This window comes from Wyeomyia smithii, chromosome 2 (assembly GCF_029784165.1).
Source record: "Wyeomyia smithii strain HCP4-BCI-WySm-NY-G18 chromosome 2, ASM2978416v1, whole genome shotgun sequence".
NCBI lineage: Eukaryota > Metazoa > Arthropoda > Insecta > Diptera > Culicidae > Wyeomyia > Wyeomyia smithii.
The window spans coordinates 279,920,426-279,941,387 of NC_073695.1; the positions used below are offsets into that span (position 1 = coordinate 279,920,426).

Below are 20,962 nucleotides of genomic sequence, written 5' to 3' on the forward strand. Positions count from 1 at the left end.
AATTTTTCGTTGGAAGTAAAATTCGATCCGGTGGGATTCAGCAGAATCCAGAACCGAGAGTTAGAATGATGTAAAACTCTACACCACATTAGCATCTAGGGATTATTATTTTAATGATGAACAGCCCGTTGAAACCGGAGGTAATGGGAGTTTGAATGTAGTTTTAACTACGCCAATGCTTGTTAGATTGTTGATACACTTTAGAAACAAACAAAATCGTCGTTTCGATTTTCCACAACTTCTGTTTGACTAAAAAAGTGTACTTAAATTTATCTCATGCCCTTTAATTCGAAATAAAAATACAAGCATAACGTACGTCAGCCTTTGCTGAAAGTTTGGCTGGCGGGAAGGGTAAAAAATGGATCCAATCCTATGGTGGGTAACGGGTCCCTTGGTGAAGATTGCTCTGATGGAATGGTAACCAAGCAGACAGCAAATTTTGATACAGAGCATGGAGCGAAAAATAACCACAGTTCAAGGGTAGAATTATCCTTAGCCATTCGAGCCACGCTGTTCACGAAACAGCAGAATTGCGAAGCTTCTCCCACGGGACCTGCAATGGTGTGGCAAGTGTATAATAAATGTAACTTTCCTATTTTATTTCAGAATTTCCAGTCAGACAGGGATGATATCATACAGCTGGGTAGTTCAGATGAATACAACGGCAAAAAACATTCGATCTATTATACGCGTTATAGCAGAGTATAGCAACGGTTAAGCACAGGCGGCTGTCTTTTGTCATGTAAAATTTTATTGCATTCATTTTGTAAGTGTCTACATCTACACTACTAGGTATAAAGCGTATTCTCGCCCTAGAGCGAAGAGGGTGGTAGGATTTCATAGCATTTTTTTCGCCATTCCATTGTACGTTGTAGTAAGTATATAAACACTTGTGACAAAAGAAACTTTTCTCCTACATCATAGGGATGGAAGTAATCAATTTATCTGAATTGTTAAAATTCTCTAAAACGTGTATCAGGTGTTGCTATCTGTTCATATTGAGGGGTTGATATGCTGACTCATACATTGCCGGTTTTTACACTTCATCATATGGACTTATCATGCTACTGACTAACGTCATTCTCTTGCACCAATTGCAGAACGATTATAATTTGAAAAGATTTTTATGGATACCCGCATGTTATCGAGACTGATGGAATTCAGTAATTCAGGGGCGACAATTCAACACTTCGTTCCTTGCGTGTTGCTTTAAAACTTTACGCTCATGAAAGTATCACAGGGCTTTGTTAAAAGAAGATATATTTGAATGTAATTTGTGCAGCAATGAAAATTTAACGCCATCGCCTGTTAGGAGTTTAAATCATGTAATAAAAATAAAGGAGGTCTCGAACTGGCCGGTGATATTAAACACAATAGAGTTCAATCAAGCAGTTCGAAATATGTTTGCGTATATATTTTAAATCCTAAATTCAAAAATAGTTGTGCGAGCAAACTCGTTCAAAGGTTCTCCGAACATTGACTATTGAGAACATTTTTCGCCGGGAATTTCAACTTTACGAATGCAAGGAACACTTCTTTTAAGCTAATAATGTACAATGTCATTTGGCAGATTAATAAATTATCAATTAATAACACAGTCACAGTTGCCTGTAAGATCTCGTTCATACACAATTGAAATTATTCATTCGACAATTAGCTGCTGATTTCGTTTCTTTGCTCGTTCTCTAACGTATACCTACAAACATTAAACTTATTCAAAGTGGAAGGACGCTCCTCGTTGTTTCCACGAGTATTTAAACTAACACGTTTACTACTAGGAGCTACCACAGCAGTCCTCTCGTTCGAGCTGCTACTCGTAGTTGGCGTTGCTTCCGCAGTCGAGCACTCGGCACTAATTAACAGACTGGTTGAGCGACTGTTGAGAAAATTGTACCGAATTTCCTCATGCTTATCCCCTCCAGGCACTAGATCCTGAGACTGAGACTCGAAAAGTTTGATCACCGACGGCCGATTCACTTTGACCGGTTCATAGGTAGTGTATTTTTGTTGTTGTTTTTGTTTGAGCTGCTCTATGGCATCGTTGTAACTAGGCAGACCGGATACGATCGTGTAACTCGGCAGCGACTCAACATCGTAGAGCGGTGGTGTCTCCACCTCTATGTTGGACAACGTTTGGGACCGGGCAGTCATGACTGTAAAAAAATGGGACAACCGTAGATTAGTTTTTGAAAATTGTGTGTCTTCAATGGTTAGTTAAATAGAGACCATGGCAGTGACATAAAAAGACAAAAATTCGACGAATATGATAGTGATAAATCTAAAGGCCAAAATGCAATATTCTAAATTTTCAATATTTACATCAAAAACAAATTTGTTTTAAACGGATATATGATTACTTTTGGTTTAAAACAGCAAACCTGATTGAAATGAGGTCGATATCTTGTACCGTTTTTTAATAATGAAGGAAAGCAACTCACGTAAAATGACCTTAGTATATCAATATTTCGCGTTACTACTAAGTATAATACTGTATTCAATGTGCTAAAATCGATCACATGGTGCGAAACGTTTTGACTTTCATCTTATCGCGTTGGCAAGGGAAACCCAAGCCAGACGAATTATTTCGAAAATGACTCTTATAGTTGTGTTATGCATGACGTAAAAACACGTAGAGATTAGGAATGTGCAAAGACTATGCTGAGAGTAGAACTTCAGTTGGGAACTAAGAGTTTGCACTAAATTCAACGATAATGTAGTACTTTGCTTTTTTTCAATTTTTGTTAAGAATTGTGAAATGTGAAAAATCAATATTATGGATGAATATACAATATTATGGATGAATGTACTTGAAATTTAAAGAGGATCTTCATTTAATAGCACTGGTATATTCTGTCTGCTAATTCAACCAAATTTGTTAGTTTATTCTATCAAACACCAGTGTATTTTGTATTATGCTCCTGGAATTTACTCTTTTATAAACAACCAATCAGCTAGATTAATAATCTAATCACAAAAAAATTAACCGAATGACTTCCACCGTATTGAGCTTTCCCTCGTACACCTAGTTCCCTATGTGCAAACTGGATGTTAACTGTTACCCTATAACCACGAACTGTGTGGCGGTTCCTGTTAGAAATCCGTCTCGGTCAACAAGTAAAGGTAACCGGTGGCAGTCCAACAGACACGTTCGACTGTGTGCGATATAAATTAATAAAAATGGCCCTTCTCCACATGCGCAGCTCTAAGGGTCGCTCTTACACCTTTCATGTTTATTCGTTTACTTTTCGTAAATCTATTCCGAGCCAGGACGGTATATTCTATATTCGCGCAACAAAAGCAGTGGATGATTGAAAATTTATAAGCAACAATCGAAAATTGGTCGACTGCGTGCACATAGACAGGAAGTAGTAAATTTTATACTTATTCAGGTAATGACGGGAGGTGAAGCCCTACCGCTCGGAAAGGTAAAAATAAATGAGAAAGAAATACACATTAGTCATTTATTAGCCGTAAAGCAACAGTAAAGTTCCGTTCAAGGGGTTTTAAAAATGCACTCTATGGTCACCGGGACTCCGGCAGATGTTCGGGAACTTTTTTTTTCGTAGGGCTTCCATATCACCGGTCGGAGGTGAGTTAGACTTTAATTCTTTAAACAAACACGTCCAGTGCAGCAGCTCAGCTTTGGGTTGTCATGCTAAAGGAAGTGTGCCACGCATTCTGACAAATTATGATCATAATGATGAACGATCGATGGTGTTGCATTAGTTGCACAATTTTCAGACAGCTGTTAGCACCTTATGGGGTCAAGCGGGAGATTGTTTCGTGTGCGATGTTGCGTTTGGCTTCTTGCTGACTGTCTGATTTTTGAATGCATACAATGTTTTACGATAAACTATCCTGTTTTTAACACAACTAACAAAAAAGAGAAGGAAAACTCAATTATGATTAATTTTTCTATATTTGCCGTCATTATGATTAATACTGGTTGCCCATTTAATTTCACCTCTAATGCGATAGCAAACTAAGTACGCATCATATTTCATCTGCTGGTAGCCCGTTTGAAATGTTCCTACGAAAAAAACGTCATCTCCCATAAAACCATCTAAACCAAGTAATTATAACACTGTGATGAGTGAACGCATACGTGCATCGAAGACAAACTAGATGACCATAACTCAGAGCCCTTCGTTCAAGTAATTGTATTCGTTTATTGCGATGATTGAACCTCCTCGACTTTCGACCCCCGCCACTCAACCAGGCACACATTGATTTATTAACTTTGCCCGTGGTTAAGCCCCAGATTTTTGACGCCTCATCAGTAACCGAGCATTCAACCCCCTGAAACACCAATATTCAGCCTGCGCCATCAGGACTCACTAATTAAACTCAAGATTTAATCCCCCTATTGCAAAGCGAAGCCGTCTTGAGTCAGCCAACGAAAAGGGATCAACTCTCCTGGGGGAAGGAACGACAAGTAGACATCAAGAAGGAAGTTAACTTCCCGCACCTTTATCCAACTGAACATGTGCTCATCATGTGCACGAAACCCCCCAACCAGTTTAGGTATTGGCTTCTGTTACTTTCCGCAATTTTTCAGCAGGATGCTGACCCTAAACACGGTCAGCAATATTTGCAGAAGTCTATGGAAACATCCCGGTTAGCTTTTTCGCATCCGTGGTTAGGGCAATAACTTTATTTTTATTACATTTTCAAGTGTGACTCATGTGGAAACTGTGCTCGTGAAGGCAAACATCCGAGTTCGGTAGGGACAGAACATAAAATGTTGCACCGACCGACATGGCTATTGGCTGGATTCTTGCCGGAAGAAACATGCATCGAAAGCGGTCGTTCCAGGATGCTACTACTGTGCGAAGATGGGAGTCATCCTGCAAAATACCTGTAGAGTCGACCAGCTGTGCACGAAGCGATCTATACTATTTGCAAGAAAATCATTCCAGTCGCATGATTTTCCCACGAATGGATAAGGCAAGCAAGCGTAATGTGCCACGTAAAGGGTTTTACGATGGGAAATCACCAGAAACCTAGTTTTTGCGTGAAAGATCAATCATTAAGTGGAAACGATGGGCCTAACTTGAAATGCAAATTGAAGTGAAAATAGCTCTAGGCATTTTACCTAATGTGTATAAGTTACTAACTTGTAAGAAAGGTATAAATAAATCATTAGATGAATGAGATTGGTTTAGTTTTGTTGGTTTTACTGCTCCTTTTAATTCTAACATTGAATGTAATCTCGTACCCGGTCCAGCTGCCAAACGGAACGATTTTCTATGACCAATAGGATTTTTAATATTCCAATTCCATGCGTTACGATATCATGATTCGGAGCACAAAATTTGACCTGCCAAATTTCAGGATCTTTTTCATCCACACCCGCCGTCATGTATTCTAGTTTTATCATGTCAAACACAGCACTTGGAATATAAAAAACCACCAATACATATGAATCGATAATCTCTTATTTAGCAATTTTGTCAGGTTTGCTTTCGGTTTGTTGGAGCTTTGTGAAATGAGAGAAGAAAAACTCATTTCAGCATGTAACTCTGTGTTGAATGCCGATTCGATCAACATTTTCAACATTGCCTGAAGGCTAGTTTTTTTTTTCTTTTTCCCGTTTTGTTATAGATTTTTTTGGTTGTGCAAAGGTATCAAAATTACATTGGGACGTTAAGTAAAAAATTGTTAAGATTAAGCACGAGTATCATCTTGTTGCAGCTCTCACTAACACCTGTTTCTTCAGATTTACAAAAGTAATGGAAGAGAGATAAAGCAGGTACCCATTCTTTCAATTTCCTTCTGCACAGCAAATCATGTTCTTTTTCAGCACCTAATCTTCTATCCTTTTTCCTAAAAAAGAACCATCATAGAATGCTTCAAATCAGATTAGATCAAGTATAACCAATTGCCACAGTTAGCAGCAAAGTACCTTTTCAGGGCAATAACAAACACTTTTAAGCTAGAATGGGATTAAATTTGAACATGTGTGTTCTCTCATCTCATTCCCTATCGGAGCTATAGATGGACCAGTATGTCAAAACGACAATTTAATCGATCCGATGTCAAACAATAACCGTAGCAAAAGACAGATGTCAACACAGTTGACCACTTCCATGCAGCAGAAATTTGATCCACATTTAGTAGTTGCAAGCTTACGGGAAACATATTTCACCAGATAAGAAAGTATTTCGACAGCTGTTTCCTTCGTATGCAGACCTGTCTAACCAAAATACCTATCTACTGTATCGTTCGAATGTAATTATCAAACAAAATAGTAGAGGTCAGACGGGGGTTATCATCAACCGTACGAACGATGCGATGTACGTGAAAAAGAAAAAAACTGAAGTTCAAGTTCATAGTCATCGTGCTATTAGTTTGGAACGAGTTTTGTTGCAAACAAAAAGTTCTTCAACAACTTTTTCTCTGTCATTATCATCCACCTAACCCTCATCTTCTTTAATCTGCTTGTACTGTTAACAAGCATGCATTACATGTTCTGGTCACTTCACGACTTTCACTTCAGGCGAAATTCTGAAGACTATAAATATAAAGCACAAGATCATGCATGCAATTGCAAATCGTTTGTTTAAGCCTTAAGTAAGAGATAAAATTTTCAGTGCACACATCCCCTATCTGGCAATGCTGTAACCTAGAATCTTACAAAAGTACCTAGGCATAAGTCTCCGGAGAGTCCAATTTACTCGTTGATGGTAGGCATCAGTGAAATGAATACGATGCACATCCCGAAACAGACAAGGCCCCATGCTAATTGATTAGTTATTTACGACATTACACTGACGTTCTAATTAACGACGCGAAACATGATTTTTTCTTCGTTCCCGCCTTACGCATGAGAAAATCTCGAGGGAACACCCGTGACTGGTGGCGTATAAAACAGTTGGAAAATTAGCAGTAAAAATACCATCCCACACCCACTCGGACCGCCCGACTCACGTGCGCTGATTTTACTGTATTTTAAACACTTTTTTGGAACGTATCGCACAACAACCAACACCGATCGAACGGGAAAAATGATCGCATGAAAGATAGAAATTTAAAATTGTAGCATTATCCGAATGTTTCTGGCAGCGTGCTACAGAATATTGATTGCCTCTAACATGTTGAATTGAACACATAAAAATTTCAGTGCGTCTTGAGCTGCCCGACAGATCAGACGTATTTTCGGTTGCTTGTGGACTGGTCTTTGACTGCCTATAGCTTCAAAGTTTGTGTTTTGTCAGTGTGTCTTTTAAAGATTACCTGGAAGTTAACTTACATCAGTCTTTCTTAAAACTATTCAAAGTGAAATTTCTGTAAAAAAGGAGAAAGTTCCACCTATTGTGGTAACTATTGCTTCTGAATTTAATATTTTTGAAAGAGAACTTTCTACGTTTCTCTCCGACGTGAAAGTTACTTATCAAATTGGCCGAAGAGGCGAATGCCGTTTACTGGCCCAAACATTGAAAGATTGGAATCGTCTTATTCAGTATTTAACTGAAAAGATGTATAATTTTTTTACATATGATACGAAGAGCGCCAAGCCGTTCAAGGTCGTAATAAAAGGTCTCACCAACGATCAAACCGTTGATGAGATCAAAATTACTTTGACAGAATTACTTGGTATAGCCCCTACCCAAGTAATTCTGATGAAACAAAAATCACGAGGCGAAAACAGTCAGCGAACTGGAATTTCCCTTGTAAATTATTTAATTCATTTTAACCGCAGTGAGGTTAATAACTTAAAATTTTTCGAAAAAGCACATGCTTTATATAACGTTCGTGTAAAATGGGAATTATATCGAAAGTTTGGCGGAGGTGAAAAGCATATCACCCAATGCCGTGTTTGCCAACGTTATGGCCATGGTTCAAAGTTTTGTAACATGGACCAAAAATGCCTCATTTGTGGAGACTCTTCTCACAAAAAGGACACATGTCCTGTGAAAGAGAGTAAAAATTTTCGCTGTGCGAATGTAACGGCAACCATATGTCGAATTTTTATTAAGCCCAGCCCGTTTAGCAATTGTTAAGGCAAGGCAAGGTAAACAAAATTCTCCAAGCGTACCAGTTACGCTTACCTACTCCTTTGCATACCCGTTTAACTTATGCACAGGTTACAGGTAGTTCGAACATTATACCGCCTAGTGTTGGTAGTTCGAAAATGACCGTTAATATGGGTAAGCAAAACACGCTAGAAAATAATTGTACACCTATTACTCCAGCTAACATTGCTGCCGAAAATATTTTTTCTAATGTCAACTGCCTGGGGCCTATTACGGCAGGTAAACTTTCTTTTTTGCAACAGGCAATGTTTGATCTTATGAACGCCATGTTGCAGGTAAAATCAATGAAGCCATTCAAATAGGCACAAATTTTACTATGAAAATTGTTTCTAATTTAAACTTTAGCAATGATTTTTAATAAAACAATTAAAATATTAAATTGGAATGCTCGCTCATTGAAGGCCAATGAGAATAAGCTTTTTAATTTTTTAACAGTAAATAATGTGCATATTGCAATTATTACTGAAACATTTTTGAAACTTAACATAAAATTAAAATATGATCCCAATTACGTGGTTCATAGATATGATAGGATTCAGGGTTCCGGCGGTGGAGTTGCAATTGTTATTCATCGCCGAATCAAACATCGTGCTCTTCCCCATCTTGAGACGAAAGTTATTGAAACTTTGGGAATTGAAGTTCAAACTGAACTTGGGATTTTATTTATTGCCGCAGCATATTTACCATTTCAATGCACACGCGAGCACAAAAATTATTTTAAAGGTGATTTACAAAAACTCACCAGAAATCGTTCGAAATTTTTCATAATCGGCGATTTTAACGCAAAACATCGTTCATGGAATAATTCTCAAAGTAATTCCAATGGCAAAATTTTATTCAATGATTGTTCTTCAGGATACTATTCTATTTTGTCTCCGAATAGTCCTACATGCTTTTCTTCTGTAAAAAAACCCTTCAACAATTGATTTGGTGCTAACAGATCAAAGTCATGTATGTAGTGATTTGATCACACATGCTGACTTTGATTCTGACCATCTTCCAATAACTTTTTCTTTATCACATGAATCAGTTTTAAACCCTATGAGCTCTGTTTTTAATTATAACAGGGTTACTTGGGAAAGATACAAAACTCATATTGAGAGAAATTTCAATAATGAGCTTGATTTGCAAAACGAAGTGAATATTGATTCCGCTTTGGAAGCATTAAAATGTGCAATTGTTGATGCCAGGAATTATTCTGTTCCAAAGGCTCAAGTGAAATTTGATTCACCAATAATTGACGAAAATCTTCAACTTCTAATTCGTTTAAAAAATGTCCGCAGACGTCAATATCAACGTTCTCGTGACCCTGTTTTTAAAACTATTTATAAAGATTTACAGAAAGAGATTAAACATAGATTTACTCTTCTGAGAAATCAAAATTTTGAGACTAAAGTTGAAAAATTGAAACCATATTCAAATCCTTTTTGGAAGCTGTCGAAGATTCTTAAGAAACCTTCAAAGCCTATTCCAGTTTTGAAAGATGGTGAACGTTTTCTTGTATCCAATGAACAAAAGGCTCAAAGACTTGCTCAGCAGTTTGAGAGTGTTCATAACTCAAATTTGAATTTTGTGGGTCCTAGTGAAAATGAAGTCACACGTCAATTTGATTTAATTTCTTCCCAGAATTTCTTACCTGCAGAAATAATTGAAACTAACTTGAATGAGATTAAATCAATTATTAAAAATTTCAAAAATATGAAAGCACCTGGTGACGATGGAATCTTTAATATACTAATCAAACATCTCCCTGAGAGCACAATGGAATTTTTAGTGAAAATTTCCAATTGCTGCTTCAAAATTGCATATTTTCCCAAATTATGGAAAAATGCAAAAATTACTCCAATTTTAAAACCGGATAAGAACCCAGCTGAAGTTTCAAGTTATCGACCAATCAGTTTGCTTTCTTCAATAAGTAAACTGTTTGAGAGAATTATTCTTAACAGAATGATGTCACACATTAACGAAAATTCAATTTTTACAGATGAACAGTTTGGATTTCGCCATGGGCATTCCACTACTCATCAATTGCTAAGAGTTACTAATATGATACGAGCTAACAAATCTGAAGGTTATTCCACTGGAGCTGCTTTTTTATACATAGAAAAAGCATTCGACAGTGTTTGGCATAAAGGTTTGATTGCAAAATTGCAAACTTTTAATTTTCCAATTTTCCTAATCAAAATTTTAAAAAATTATCTTACTGATCGAACTCTGCAGGTTGTCTATCAGAATTCAAAATCTGATAGATTTCCTGTCAGAGCAGGTGTGCCTCAAGGTTCAGTCTTGGGTCCAGTCCTGTACAATATATTCACTTCAGATCTTCCTGATTTGCCTCCAGGATGCACAAAGTCATTGTTATGCGATGACACAAGCATTTCCGTAAAAGGAAAAAGTCTTCGTGTCATATGCAGTCGATTGCAGAAAAGTTTAGATATTTTTTCTTCCTACTTGCAAAAGTGTAAAATCTCTCCCAATGCTTCTAAAACTCAAATGATAATTTTTCCGCGTAAGCCTAGGGCTTCTTTCCTCAGGCCAAACAATAATCACGTTGTCAAGATGAATGAGGTTATTTTACGTTGGTCTGACAAGGTTAAGTACTTGGGACTAACTTATGATAAAAAACTTATTTTCAAAGAGCACATTGAGAGTATACAAGCCAAGTGCATCAAATATACGAGACGTTCATATCCTCTCATTAACAGGAATTCTAAACTTTGTTTAAAGAACAAACAAATTTTTGACCAGCAATGCTTTATGCTGTACCGAACAGGTCAAGTTGCTGTTCAACAAGGAAGAAAACGCTCCAAAGGATTCAGAATAAAATTCTAAAAATGATTTTGAAGCGTCCTCCTTGGTTTGGTACACTCGAATTACATAGACTTACTGGAGTTGAACCATTAGAAACTATGTCAAATAAAATTATTAACAATTTTCGACGAAAATCGTTGCAATCCTCAATTGCTACGATAAGCTTTCTTTATAGCCAATAAGTTAGCAATTAAGTTAGTTGTAAGTTTACTTCCCCTTTTCTGACAAGTAGGTTTAAATCCCTACGAATGATAAGTCCTAATTGCGAAAGCAAACAAATCCTAACAATTAAAATTACAAATTTCTAACAGTGTTGAGAAGTCACCATTTGTGATTGGACACACATACTCATTATTTACTAATATTTATCATAAATACTTAAGCTACTAACAAATTCTCTTCTTGAAAAAAAACACACATAAAAATTTAAAGAAACTCGTCGCGAGCTAGTGGTGTCTATTTACTGAAGTAAACCCCGTGCTCATTGTATCAGATCTCTCAAATTTTTATGATGCTCAGTAAGTTTTACAAAATTACAAAAGCGTAAACGATGCAAAAAAAGAATATTTCTGAATAAACAACTAGTTATTAAGATATTCGAGAAACAAATAATGCACTATGTGATATGTGCACTGAACAACAACGTTATCTTCAGCCAGTGAGCTCCCCAAAAAAAGCATACGGTTAAATGATTAGATAACCTAAATAAATAATAAATCTCTTCTGAACTTCCAGCTGGTTACGCACCAACAGCGAAGGGCTGTTCAAACCATTAACAAAACGACTGCTAGAGTACATAGAACTAATCACACTCGAGTATTCCCTTAGCGTGCGGACCAATTATTATTATGCAGGAACACGCACCACGGGCAGAGCGCTCATAATTCTCCGTGCCATCTCTGCGTTCTTTCTGCTCTCGGCGCAAGGGCAGCTTGGTTTGTAATTTGGACGCAGATTACCTGCGGACCCGCATGGCTTCTGCTTCGACTCGATCCTAACATCATAAATTACAGGGAAGCTAGTATCTTTACCTTATGCCTGGAATTTCGTGCACTTGAAATTTCGACGATTGTCTGATCAAAATTCTACGGAAGAAGGAAACTCATGCTTCACAAGATGGTATGGTGTTTGTTTGGTTTAGGTATGGTTTCGTGATCACCTCTGAGACGACATGGAAAGATCAACATATGCGCAACTGGCAGCACCGACTTTGGAAGCGGAGGTCAGACTATGGCTTAGGCCCCTCAATAATATTTGGGCTGTTATTAAGGGTAGAATCGCAGCGACCAATTTTCCTATATTTTCGGTCTGACAGAGTTAGCTGTTGCAATTAAAACCAGTGAATGAAATGGAAAAAATGGTTTTTCCGAATGATTAGAATTGCTCAAACTTGTATCTAAAAAGCAACAATTAGACATAAATTTAATATGAACGAAAATGACCGGTTTGTCATATTGCTGTATGTCTTGTGCATTGTATTTAAATAAAATCAAACGAAAAAGAAAAGAGCAGAACGATAAATTATATACGCTTTTCTTCTGGCAGGCGACGCGTGTCGCCATAATTTTGGGACCTTCTCCGTGCTCATTGTTAATTTTTTTATTGCAAAGAAACCAAGCCCTTTCGTAAAAACTGTAATCAACTCGGCATGAAGTTTTAGAAGGTGAACGAGGTACGTTAAATTAATATCCAGAGCAGATTCTTTCGATCAGCGTCTCATCGGACAAAAAATCTCGTTAACTACTCGATATTTTAACTCTTTTTACCGACCTTTTCTAGGAAAAATTTTGTTCTTTCTGCTATGTCAGAAACGTTATAACGTCTCTGATAAAGATGACAATAGAAAATTTTTGTCGAGTGAGATTAGCCGAAATGTTGGGCAAGTTTCTAATTATTTCTTGTATTATGTAGTTTACTTAGTAAGTCGTCTTCTTATTAAAAGCAATCCCAGACTTTTATATGTAACCAGATTCACTGTTATGAATTGTTTCTGTTTTGAACATCAGAATATACTTTTTCATGCTAATCGACAACCGACGCACAAACAGTTTTTGGTGTAGAGTTCTCCCTCCTTCATAGAATCACATTAAAAATAGTCATGTGTTTTTTGAGTATTGTTTTGTTATTCACAAAAAGGTATCCGACGAAAACCGCGTGTGATACACACTTGATATGAATTTAAATTTGCTGTACAGTAAGAGCGGTTATTTCATACTATCGTCATCTGAATGATGTGGAAAGAAACTTTCCAATCATCACATGGGTGATAATTAAAATCTGTTACTCGTGCTTCTTCACGCCACCCGGAATCAACGTATGAACAAACACAGCTCTCCCTACAGTACCGCTCAACAAGCGAATCATGTGAGCGCTACATTGCGCACTAATTCAAAAAATCAATATAGCTTGAATCAAAATCAAGGCTGCGAAAAGTGTTAATACTTGAAAAATCATTGGAGAGGATGATTTACTTGGAAGGCAATAAGTATCTTAATACATTGTAATTCATAGTTCGAAAGCAACGCATGACTATTGTCAAAGATTGTGTAGCTTCTAAAATTTTTTAAATACTTGAAAACTTAAATACCGAAAGCAAGTTTGAGAGCGCTTGAATCTATCCGAAAACGGGCTGCTTATAGAACAAAAACATTTGTCAATGTCGAAATGAATTTTTTAGCATATCATATCACATCACCGCGTACTCTCTACTGTCATTATCTTTCCGTTCTGGTATGGACGTCAATCACTCACTGACTGTGTAGTAAGATTGTTGATAAGAAAACAGAAAAATAACAAACCTCGTATGCTCTTTTCCGATTTGCCTCAATCGACATAGCAGTGCTAATCTAATTAGGTTTCGCAGCTTTTAAACACAATCATTGTAATTCTTATGCGCCTCCAATGAACCAAAGGAACTTGCTAGCGCCGCCACCGCAGCATCCGTCAATCGACTGTTGTTGTCCTGCATCGATGGATCGAAGGGAACTTCTAGTGATAGTTCGGACATTCGCAATGCTGAGGCAAGTCAAAGGCTTATTTGTTTGGCTGGGTGCGGGATGTTGAGTTGTAAACAGCTTGTACATATAGAGACTAATCACCGTGTGATCGGATGATTGGCGATCGAAGTTCTATCGAACAACATGTAATGTTTATTGTTGTTCGAAAGCAGTTTTATGGCGGGAAGTCAGTACAATTTAATTATCAGTCAAACACAAAAAAGATACCAATATGACAAATAGAGCTTTCCAGTTAAAATATGAAGTGCACTGTCTAAAGCGACATAACTTATCGGCAAAACGTAAAGAAATTCAAATAAAAACATGCATCTCAAATCAATCACAGTTTCGATTTGAACTTTGACATAGAGCCATGCAGACACCGTGTCTCCCACGGTTGCTGCTTTGATTCCGATAAAAGCATGGGTGGCACCGACAGTTGCTTCCTACCCTTTTGGATTCGTATCCTAACCTAACAGGCAAACAGCTGTGAACCTTTACAAACAATAAACAGCAATAAAAATTCAAACCGAAACCGAACGCAAATATTGTCGCAGGCGTATCTACTATCGTTGACCGACCTCTTGCCTGATTATACGGTAGGTGTATATTTATTCACTATGAGGAGCGACGAGGATATTCAATTAACGAACACGAGAGGCAGCACGCGTCAACGCACGGTGGCAGCAAATGATTGCCCACAAGTTGCTTTATCTGTTGCAAAGGTGAGCCCTGTCGAAACAAACCAGTTAAAGGCACATCGAGGGTTGAATTGCTTGATTTAAGCAATTTGCTCTTTCATACTCTCTTCGTCCAATTTTATTATCCTTGTATTCCTTCCCACAACCGTATAGTAGGACACATGTTGATAAAACAAGGAATGAAACAAACACACAAATCCCTAGCGGCTGTGATAATCCAAATCCTAAGTATTGAACTAGAAAGACCAACGCGTGTTTTTCAGCAGTAACAAACGCAGAGAGCAAAAACTACCATAGTTAACCGAATCTCGAACGAAATCTCTTACATCTGAACATATGCGCAAATACAAGCTTTAGCACATTGACATGTGTCAAAACGCACAAATCCTTTCCGATAATATGATTAATTTTTGTGCTGCAATACACCGGAAGAAACGCTCATTTGAAGCAAGGGAGCGTTTCGAAGGTAAACGGGAAAATGTACGCTTACTTGCTTAATTTGCATAATCGTATGAGTTGCTATGTGAATTGATGATTATGAGTAGCCGGCAAAACCGTTACTGGGGGGTCAAGGTGTGATTGAAAGTACCGTGAGTAATAAATCTTAACTGTATGGCAATAGAAGGTTTTTTTTTCCTGGGAGAAGACATGCATAATTAAGATAAATTTAAAAAACCCTCAAATGCGAGCTTTCGTTATACTTCTGTTGGATTCCAATTGCCAAGGGCATCAGTATTACAAACAGTCAGCGGTTTATAACTTTATGCGAAATATTTTCGTTTGAAAAACTTTATCCAGCGATTTACTAAATTGAATTAATGACTGAGCGAACCGCAAAGTCGTTGCCCGTAATTTCCAACAGCTCTCAATTAATACCGGCATACCACAAAAGTTTTTTTTTCTATCGTGTGGGAGAATTACCAGGCTGACTCTAATAATGAAACAGCTTAAGCTATCTTTAAGAAATGTTTAAGAAAAAAAATCTTTAAGAAACTTTCGACATATTTCTCTCAGATTAAACGATAGTAGACTTTAGTAGAAATTTTTTCTACTATCCCTGCTCAAAATCTTGTTATTATAACACCAGACATACTAATTAACACCACACAGATTTTAGGTATTAAGGAATATGTCACCAAACGAGTTTTCACGTAGAGTGTGTCTTATAGCACTAGCTGTGTATCGAATTATATATGCATGATAATCGCTCGGCCGACCATACTCAAGGTTAGCCGCACACATTTAGCGAAACTCGAAGAAGCACTAGACAACAAAAATCGTTCAATATTTCGTTGCATACCCGCATGCGGAAGCAATCGATAAAATTATTTATGCTTGATTGGAACTGGTTTAGTCACAATCGGGCAGCGAAATGGTTTAAGGATATTTTTGCAGTGACTGTAGAACGAAGATCAGAAGGAAACATTTTGGACTGAGATGTTCATGCGGATCATTGAAAAATAATTATTTTTTAGTAAGTCGTAAGTCGTAACGATTTAGTCATTCAGTTACTAATCGGTTAATTTCCTGTTGTTATGAAACTTTCTGATGTCTGGTCAGAAATATCAATTGTAAATCAGGATATCAAATATGTTTCTGCCATCGTTATTACCACAGTTACTTACCGCTTCGTTGCCACTGTCGGAATTTGTGATAGAGGAAGCAGGAGCACATGCAAAATATCGACGATAGAATCATGAGCGTGAGAACAATGCCCACCCAAACATCCCCAATAAATCGCTCGTAAGTGGGATCAAGCAGCTGTTCGCTACCGTCCGCTAGCCTCGCTGATCCGCTCCTACTGGCATAACTTTGCAGACTATTCAACAGGTTGAAGTCACTTGAATTGTAATCAGCAAACACTGCTTCGCCGCCTGTCGACCCCATCAGGGAACCCAAACCAGCAGCACTTGCTGCTGCGTTCTGTTGGTAGTGCAAACTTGGCCAAAATAGTGAATAATTGTTGCTTCCTCGAAAAAGTTTGTCAAAATCCAGATGATTTGGTATTTCAAAAGTTATTTTTGACTCTAAACTGTCCATCATATTGATTTCTTTCTCTTTGTTCACTTATTGATGAATCTTGAGCACCGCGTTCCACTGGCTAAATTGATAAGGCATCGATCTCCAAAAAAATAAATCTCGAATACACTACTATTCGGATTACTGGAAAATACTTTGGTTATCTTATAACACCTCACAATTTCCCTAGGATACTTTTCGGTTTCTCACACTTGATTCATCTAACGGCAGCTATTCGCACAAGAGCGTTCGGTAATATTACCGCCTTCTCGACACGGCATGTGCGCAAGTACTGGCGGTCTGTTCCGAACGTGTTGGGTGCTTCTGTGCTGGTGATGGCAGCTCTGTCTGATTACGTTCCACCGGTTCCATCTGTTCTCCACCCCAGAGCAGCTCATCTCTCTGCTAACACAGCGTCAGAACGGGCTGCCAATTGTAATTCAAGCACGTTTTTATATATTTTAAACGTAGGAACCGTAAGGTTTGAGTTACAAACTATTGATTTTTTTTTAAATTGCATATGGAATTTTATCAAATTTTAACTGATACAATGGAACATATAATACCCGTAACTATATTATTGTAAAAAGTGCTGAACTCCGCAGCTAGGTTTCCATGTTTACGAACACATATGTTTTTCAGCGGGAGAGAGAGCAGATATCGATTACGCCATCAGATGACGTTTCTACCGCTTGCTTTGTTATTCCATGACGTCTCGACAGTTTCCAGACGATTTGCAACATCCTACAATAGAACTGGGTACCGGCAACGACTGCACTGTGACGCTATGACGTTTTTCGATGTCTAAGATCGCATTCTTTTTATAAACCTTCAAAACAAACACTTGTTCAGGTCGCACAGATGCCGGTCGGTTATTTGTTTTCTTATGCATGATGAATCGTGGAATACAACAGGTGCTTACTCAGAATGACGGTGACGTCCCATGGAATTTCTCTTATCAATTTTATCTGGTTATTCTTAGTCGTAAGGCTGATTCAATGTAGCCTGCAAAGATGTTTTGTTTGCGTTGACTCGTGCCAGATAATATGATAATGAGTTTTATAGTGTGGAATTTCATGAGTTCAAATATGATGAATAACACTTCCTATCAAAAGTGACGCCATATCTGCGCGGGTTTTGAAAGTGTTAAAGAAATCGGCATCGTTTCTAGGGAGAGCGAAGAAATAGATCTTGCTCTTCTCTTGGCTTTTTAACATTCAGATTAGAATCAGGAAAAGTTTTCATAGGTATCGTATTTTTCAATCGAAAAAATACATTGTTCCCCATTTAGTCAATTCAATCTACTGACATTGCATCATGGTCTAATCTCCTTCGTTAGCAACCGTAGCGAGAGGCTCGCTCAGGTCAAACACAAATCGTTCTGCCGACAAGGGTGGAAGCTGGAATCAATAGAATCATGTGCCTCTAATTTGATTTAATTTTCCAACAATATAGCAATTCCTAGAGCGGCTGAGGGCCCTTTTACGCCAAAAAGCCTGCTTGCTGTCCCTTTACAGGCGGCCGGCAGACGCCTTTTCATCTATAGCAAACGTGGGTGAGCTCAAACCATATGCTGGCCGAAGCATCCTGGCGAACGCCGGCAAGCTTGTTAATGGATTTTTACCTTTTTCCTCTCTCATTACCGCTGCAGCCAATAAGTGCGCAACGGACAGGAAATTTCATGCCATTTTCAGGATTGTTGGCAGCGAAAATAATCCTACTCTGAAAGAACACAATAGCAGCATTCCGTCCAGGTTGAAAAGTAAAGAGAACGTGAAGAAGATAGGCACAATGCTTTTTGGAACCATTCGGACTTTAGCCGCTTTACGGAAGTAGACCCTCTTCTTCGAAATTCGAAAAGACCATGTTGCAACCGAGACCACACTTTCGTTTGTGAAAGGACAAAAAGAATGATAGACATATGATTATCAGTTTATGTGTCATTTCTTGTGGGGTTTTTTTCCAAGAAGGCAGCAATAGCATTCATTGGATGGAAAACATGTATTGCATAAGAAAAGCTTGCGTACCGATGTAACTAGTTCAAATACTTCCATTTAATCATAACCAGCTACATATTATTCCGTATATCTCTATAATTTCATTTGAGTACAACGCGCAAAAATCGAGAATAAATTCTACTCTACTCTGCAACACCAAATGATTTAAATAAAGAGACGTTACTTCAATCTTATTTTACCACAAAAGAATTTTTTTTACCACAAAAGATCTAAACAAAGGTCGCAGTGGTCCAAATCTTACAAAAAAAATCTTATTTTAAAAGTTATTCTATTATTTTTGAAATGCAAATTTGAACGTTAAAAAAAAGTAAGGCACTCATACATGTACCTAAGTTTTTATGATCTGGCTTGATACCAATCATCGACAATCGCTGCATCGTCATATTCGTGGCGCCAGCTGAATGTGACACTATATTGCGAGAAATTGTTTCCGTCTCGTTTCTCAGAAAACATTCGTCCCAAAGATAAGGATATGCATAACATCGAATCCCTGTGGTATAGGATTTGGTCGCAAACGTAGGAGGATGATGAGCATCATTTAACGCAATAAATTATGCTCTTTCGTTGTGACCTTCGTCCTTTTAACAAACAGTGTAAGGCATGGCAGGCACAGAAACAACGATGTGCTTTTCTTTTGCGTTGGCTAAACCCATCCCAGGACACTTGACCGCAAACTATATGGCTTTAAAATCATTACGATTTCATATGCCCGAGTGGTCATGTATGTATGTGAATCGAACCATGAGGGATTGTAATGGGAGATGTTTTTCTTTGAATGGGAGTGCTTCTGCATGTTAACTGCCTGTTCAAAGTTTGGGTTTTCGTAGATTTCAAAGAACTGGTAAGCTAGCCGGGCATTGTGAGAGGAAATTTCTTGTGTTCGTCCGCTTTGTCTTTGTATTATTAGCTTAACTATAGTTCTGTTCTTTGTGTTTCACATCAGCGTCATTGCAATAACATTAGTTCCTGGGCGGCATCCATTAACTACGCAAAAAAAAATCAAAGCTGTTTAATATCTTTTAGAACAAAATATCTTTTAGAACAACGACTCCTTAGTATACACACCCGAAAAAAATTTACAATGTATTTTGCGGTGAGAACAGTAAGCGGACAATGTTTTTTATTGTAACTATAAAAAACATGGTATTTTTACTGTGCGCTTGCATTTTTTTGTCATAACCATGTTTTAACAACGTTTTTCGTTGTTGCATCTACCATCGACAATATTTTTACCATGAAAAACATTGTCATTGACTTCAATGCTTGATGCTGCAATGCTGTTAAGATACAAAACAACCCCCCTTTTTCATGGTAAAAATGACAAAAACAACGTTTTTTATTGTTCTGGACAATGATATTTAATGTAAAATTGATGTATCACAATGAAAAACGTGGCTAAGTTATGGTATAACTAACTACAATTACAGCAACTTTTAAGGTTTTTTTGATGTTATTTTTTTCGGGCATCAAAGTTGATGATTGGTCCGAAGTGAGTTGACGCAACACAAGTTTATTGAAAACAAAATAAATCCAAATAAAAAACAAACATTTTTTTTTTTAATCCGATAACGTTTTTTTTCTCATCGTTACGAAACATGCTCATTAAATTTTGAATTAGATAGCGAAGTGTAAATATAATCTTACAATAAGTTTTTACTAGTCACAAATAAACAATTTCTTATACAAAAAAAAAATAGTAGGAGGGTGGTAACCAAGACACGACCGCATAGTTGACGTAGGACTACAATAATTTTATAATTTTATTTTGAAACTATGTTTGATTTAAGCTCGTTTTACTTTTGTAGTTTGCTTGATTTATTTTAACCAATTTAAGCTCAACATCTTCCAAAAGGAAGATGTGTTGGTTCCGGTGGTAATATCAAGTATCTAAGTCGTCAGCCCAAATTCATCAAGCGACACCTCCAACGACTTGGAACTAAAACTAGTTCATTGGTGGCCATTTCTACTGTTAAGGTCGTCTTTGACCATTTAAAAAGTCAAAAAAGTCATGAAAAAAACCGTTCATTATTGGCATGGTTCGATTTTGGCAACAGAAAAAATTCTGAGGTGTTGCCAAAATCGAACGGGGTCTGTATTTTGATTATTTCTTTGCAGCACTCTATCTTAGAAGAAAAAATATTCTCTTTAACATTCACAATGGTCCAAAAACCAAATTTAGGAGAAAATTTGGGTCTAGAGCTCTATAGCAATGTTTTAGAAAAAAACTTTATTTTACAAAGTTACTTAAAATTACTGGAGCTATAAAATTGTAAAACAAGGTTTTCTATCTACAAAAATAAAAAAGTTAGATACTTGATTTTCCCCTAAATTTGGTTTCTGGACCATTGATGAATACCTTTCATTCTAATACAGCGAATTTT

The 20,962-nt window shown here is 37.3% G+C and overlaps 1 protein-coding gene across 1 annotated transcript; it reads right to left on the bottom strand.

Annotated features, from left to right (window-relative positions):
• Nucleotides 1–1,413: 1,413 nt before the first annotated feature.
• Nucleotides 1,414–16,989, bottom strand: LOC129725154 (protein commissureless 2 homolog). The gene is made up of 2 exons (XM_055680643.1): nt 16,170–16,989; nt 1,414–2,153 (listed from the first exon to the last, which is right to left on the bottom strand). Exons 1-2 carry the CDS (start codon nt 16,585–16,587, stop codon nt 1,654–1,656), a joined length of 918 nt encoding a protein of 305 aa, XP_055536618.1. The 5' UTR covers nt 16,588–16,989; the 3' UTR covers nt 1,414–1,653.
• Between the last annotated feature and the right edge of the window lie 3,973 nt (nt 16,990–20,962).

What these genes read in the sequence shown, in the direction of transcription:
- LOC129725154 (XM_055680643.1), bottom strand. Translation starts at nt 16,587, where the DNA reads ATGATGGACAGTTTAGAGTCAAAAATAACTTTTGAAATACCAAATCAT. An exon ending in CCGACAGTGGCAACGAAGCG is followed by an intron (nt 2,154 to 16,169) that starts GTAAGTAACTGT and finishes ATTTTTTTACAG; the next exon opens with TCATGACTGCCCGGTCCCAA.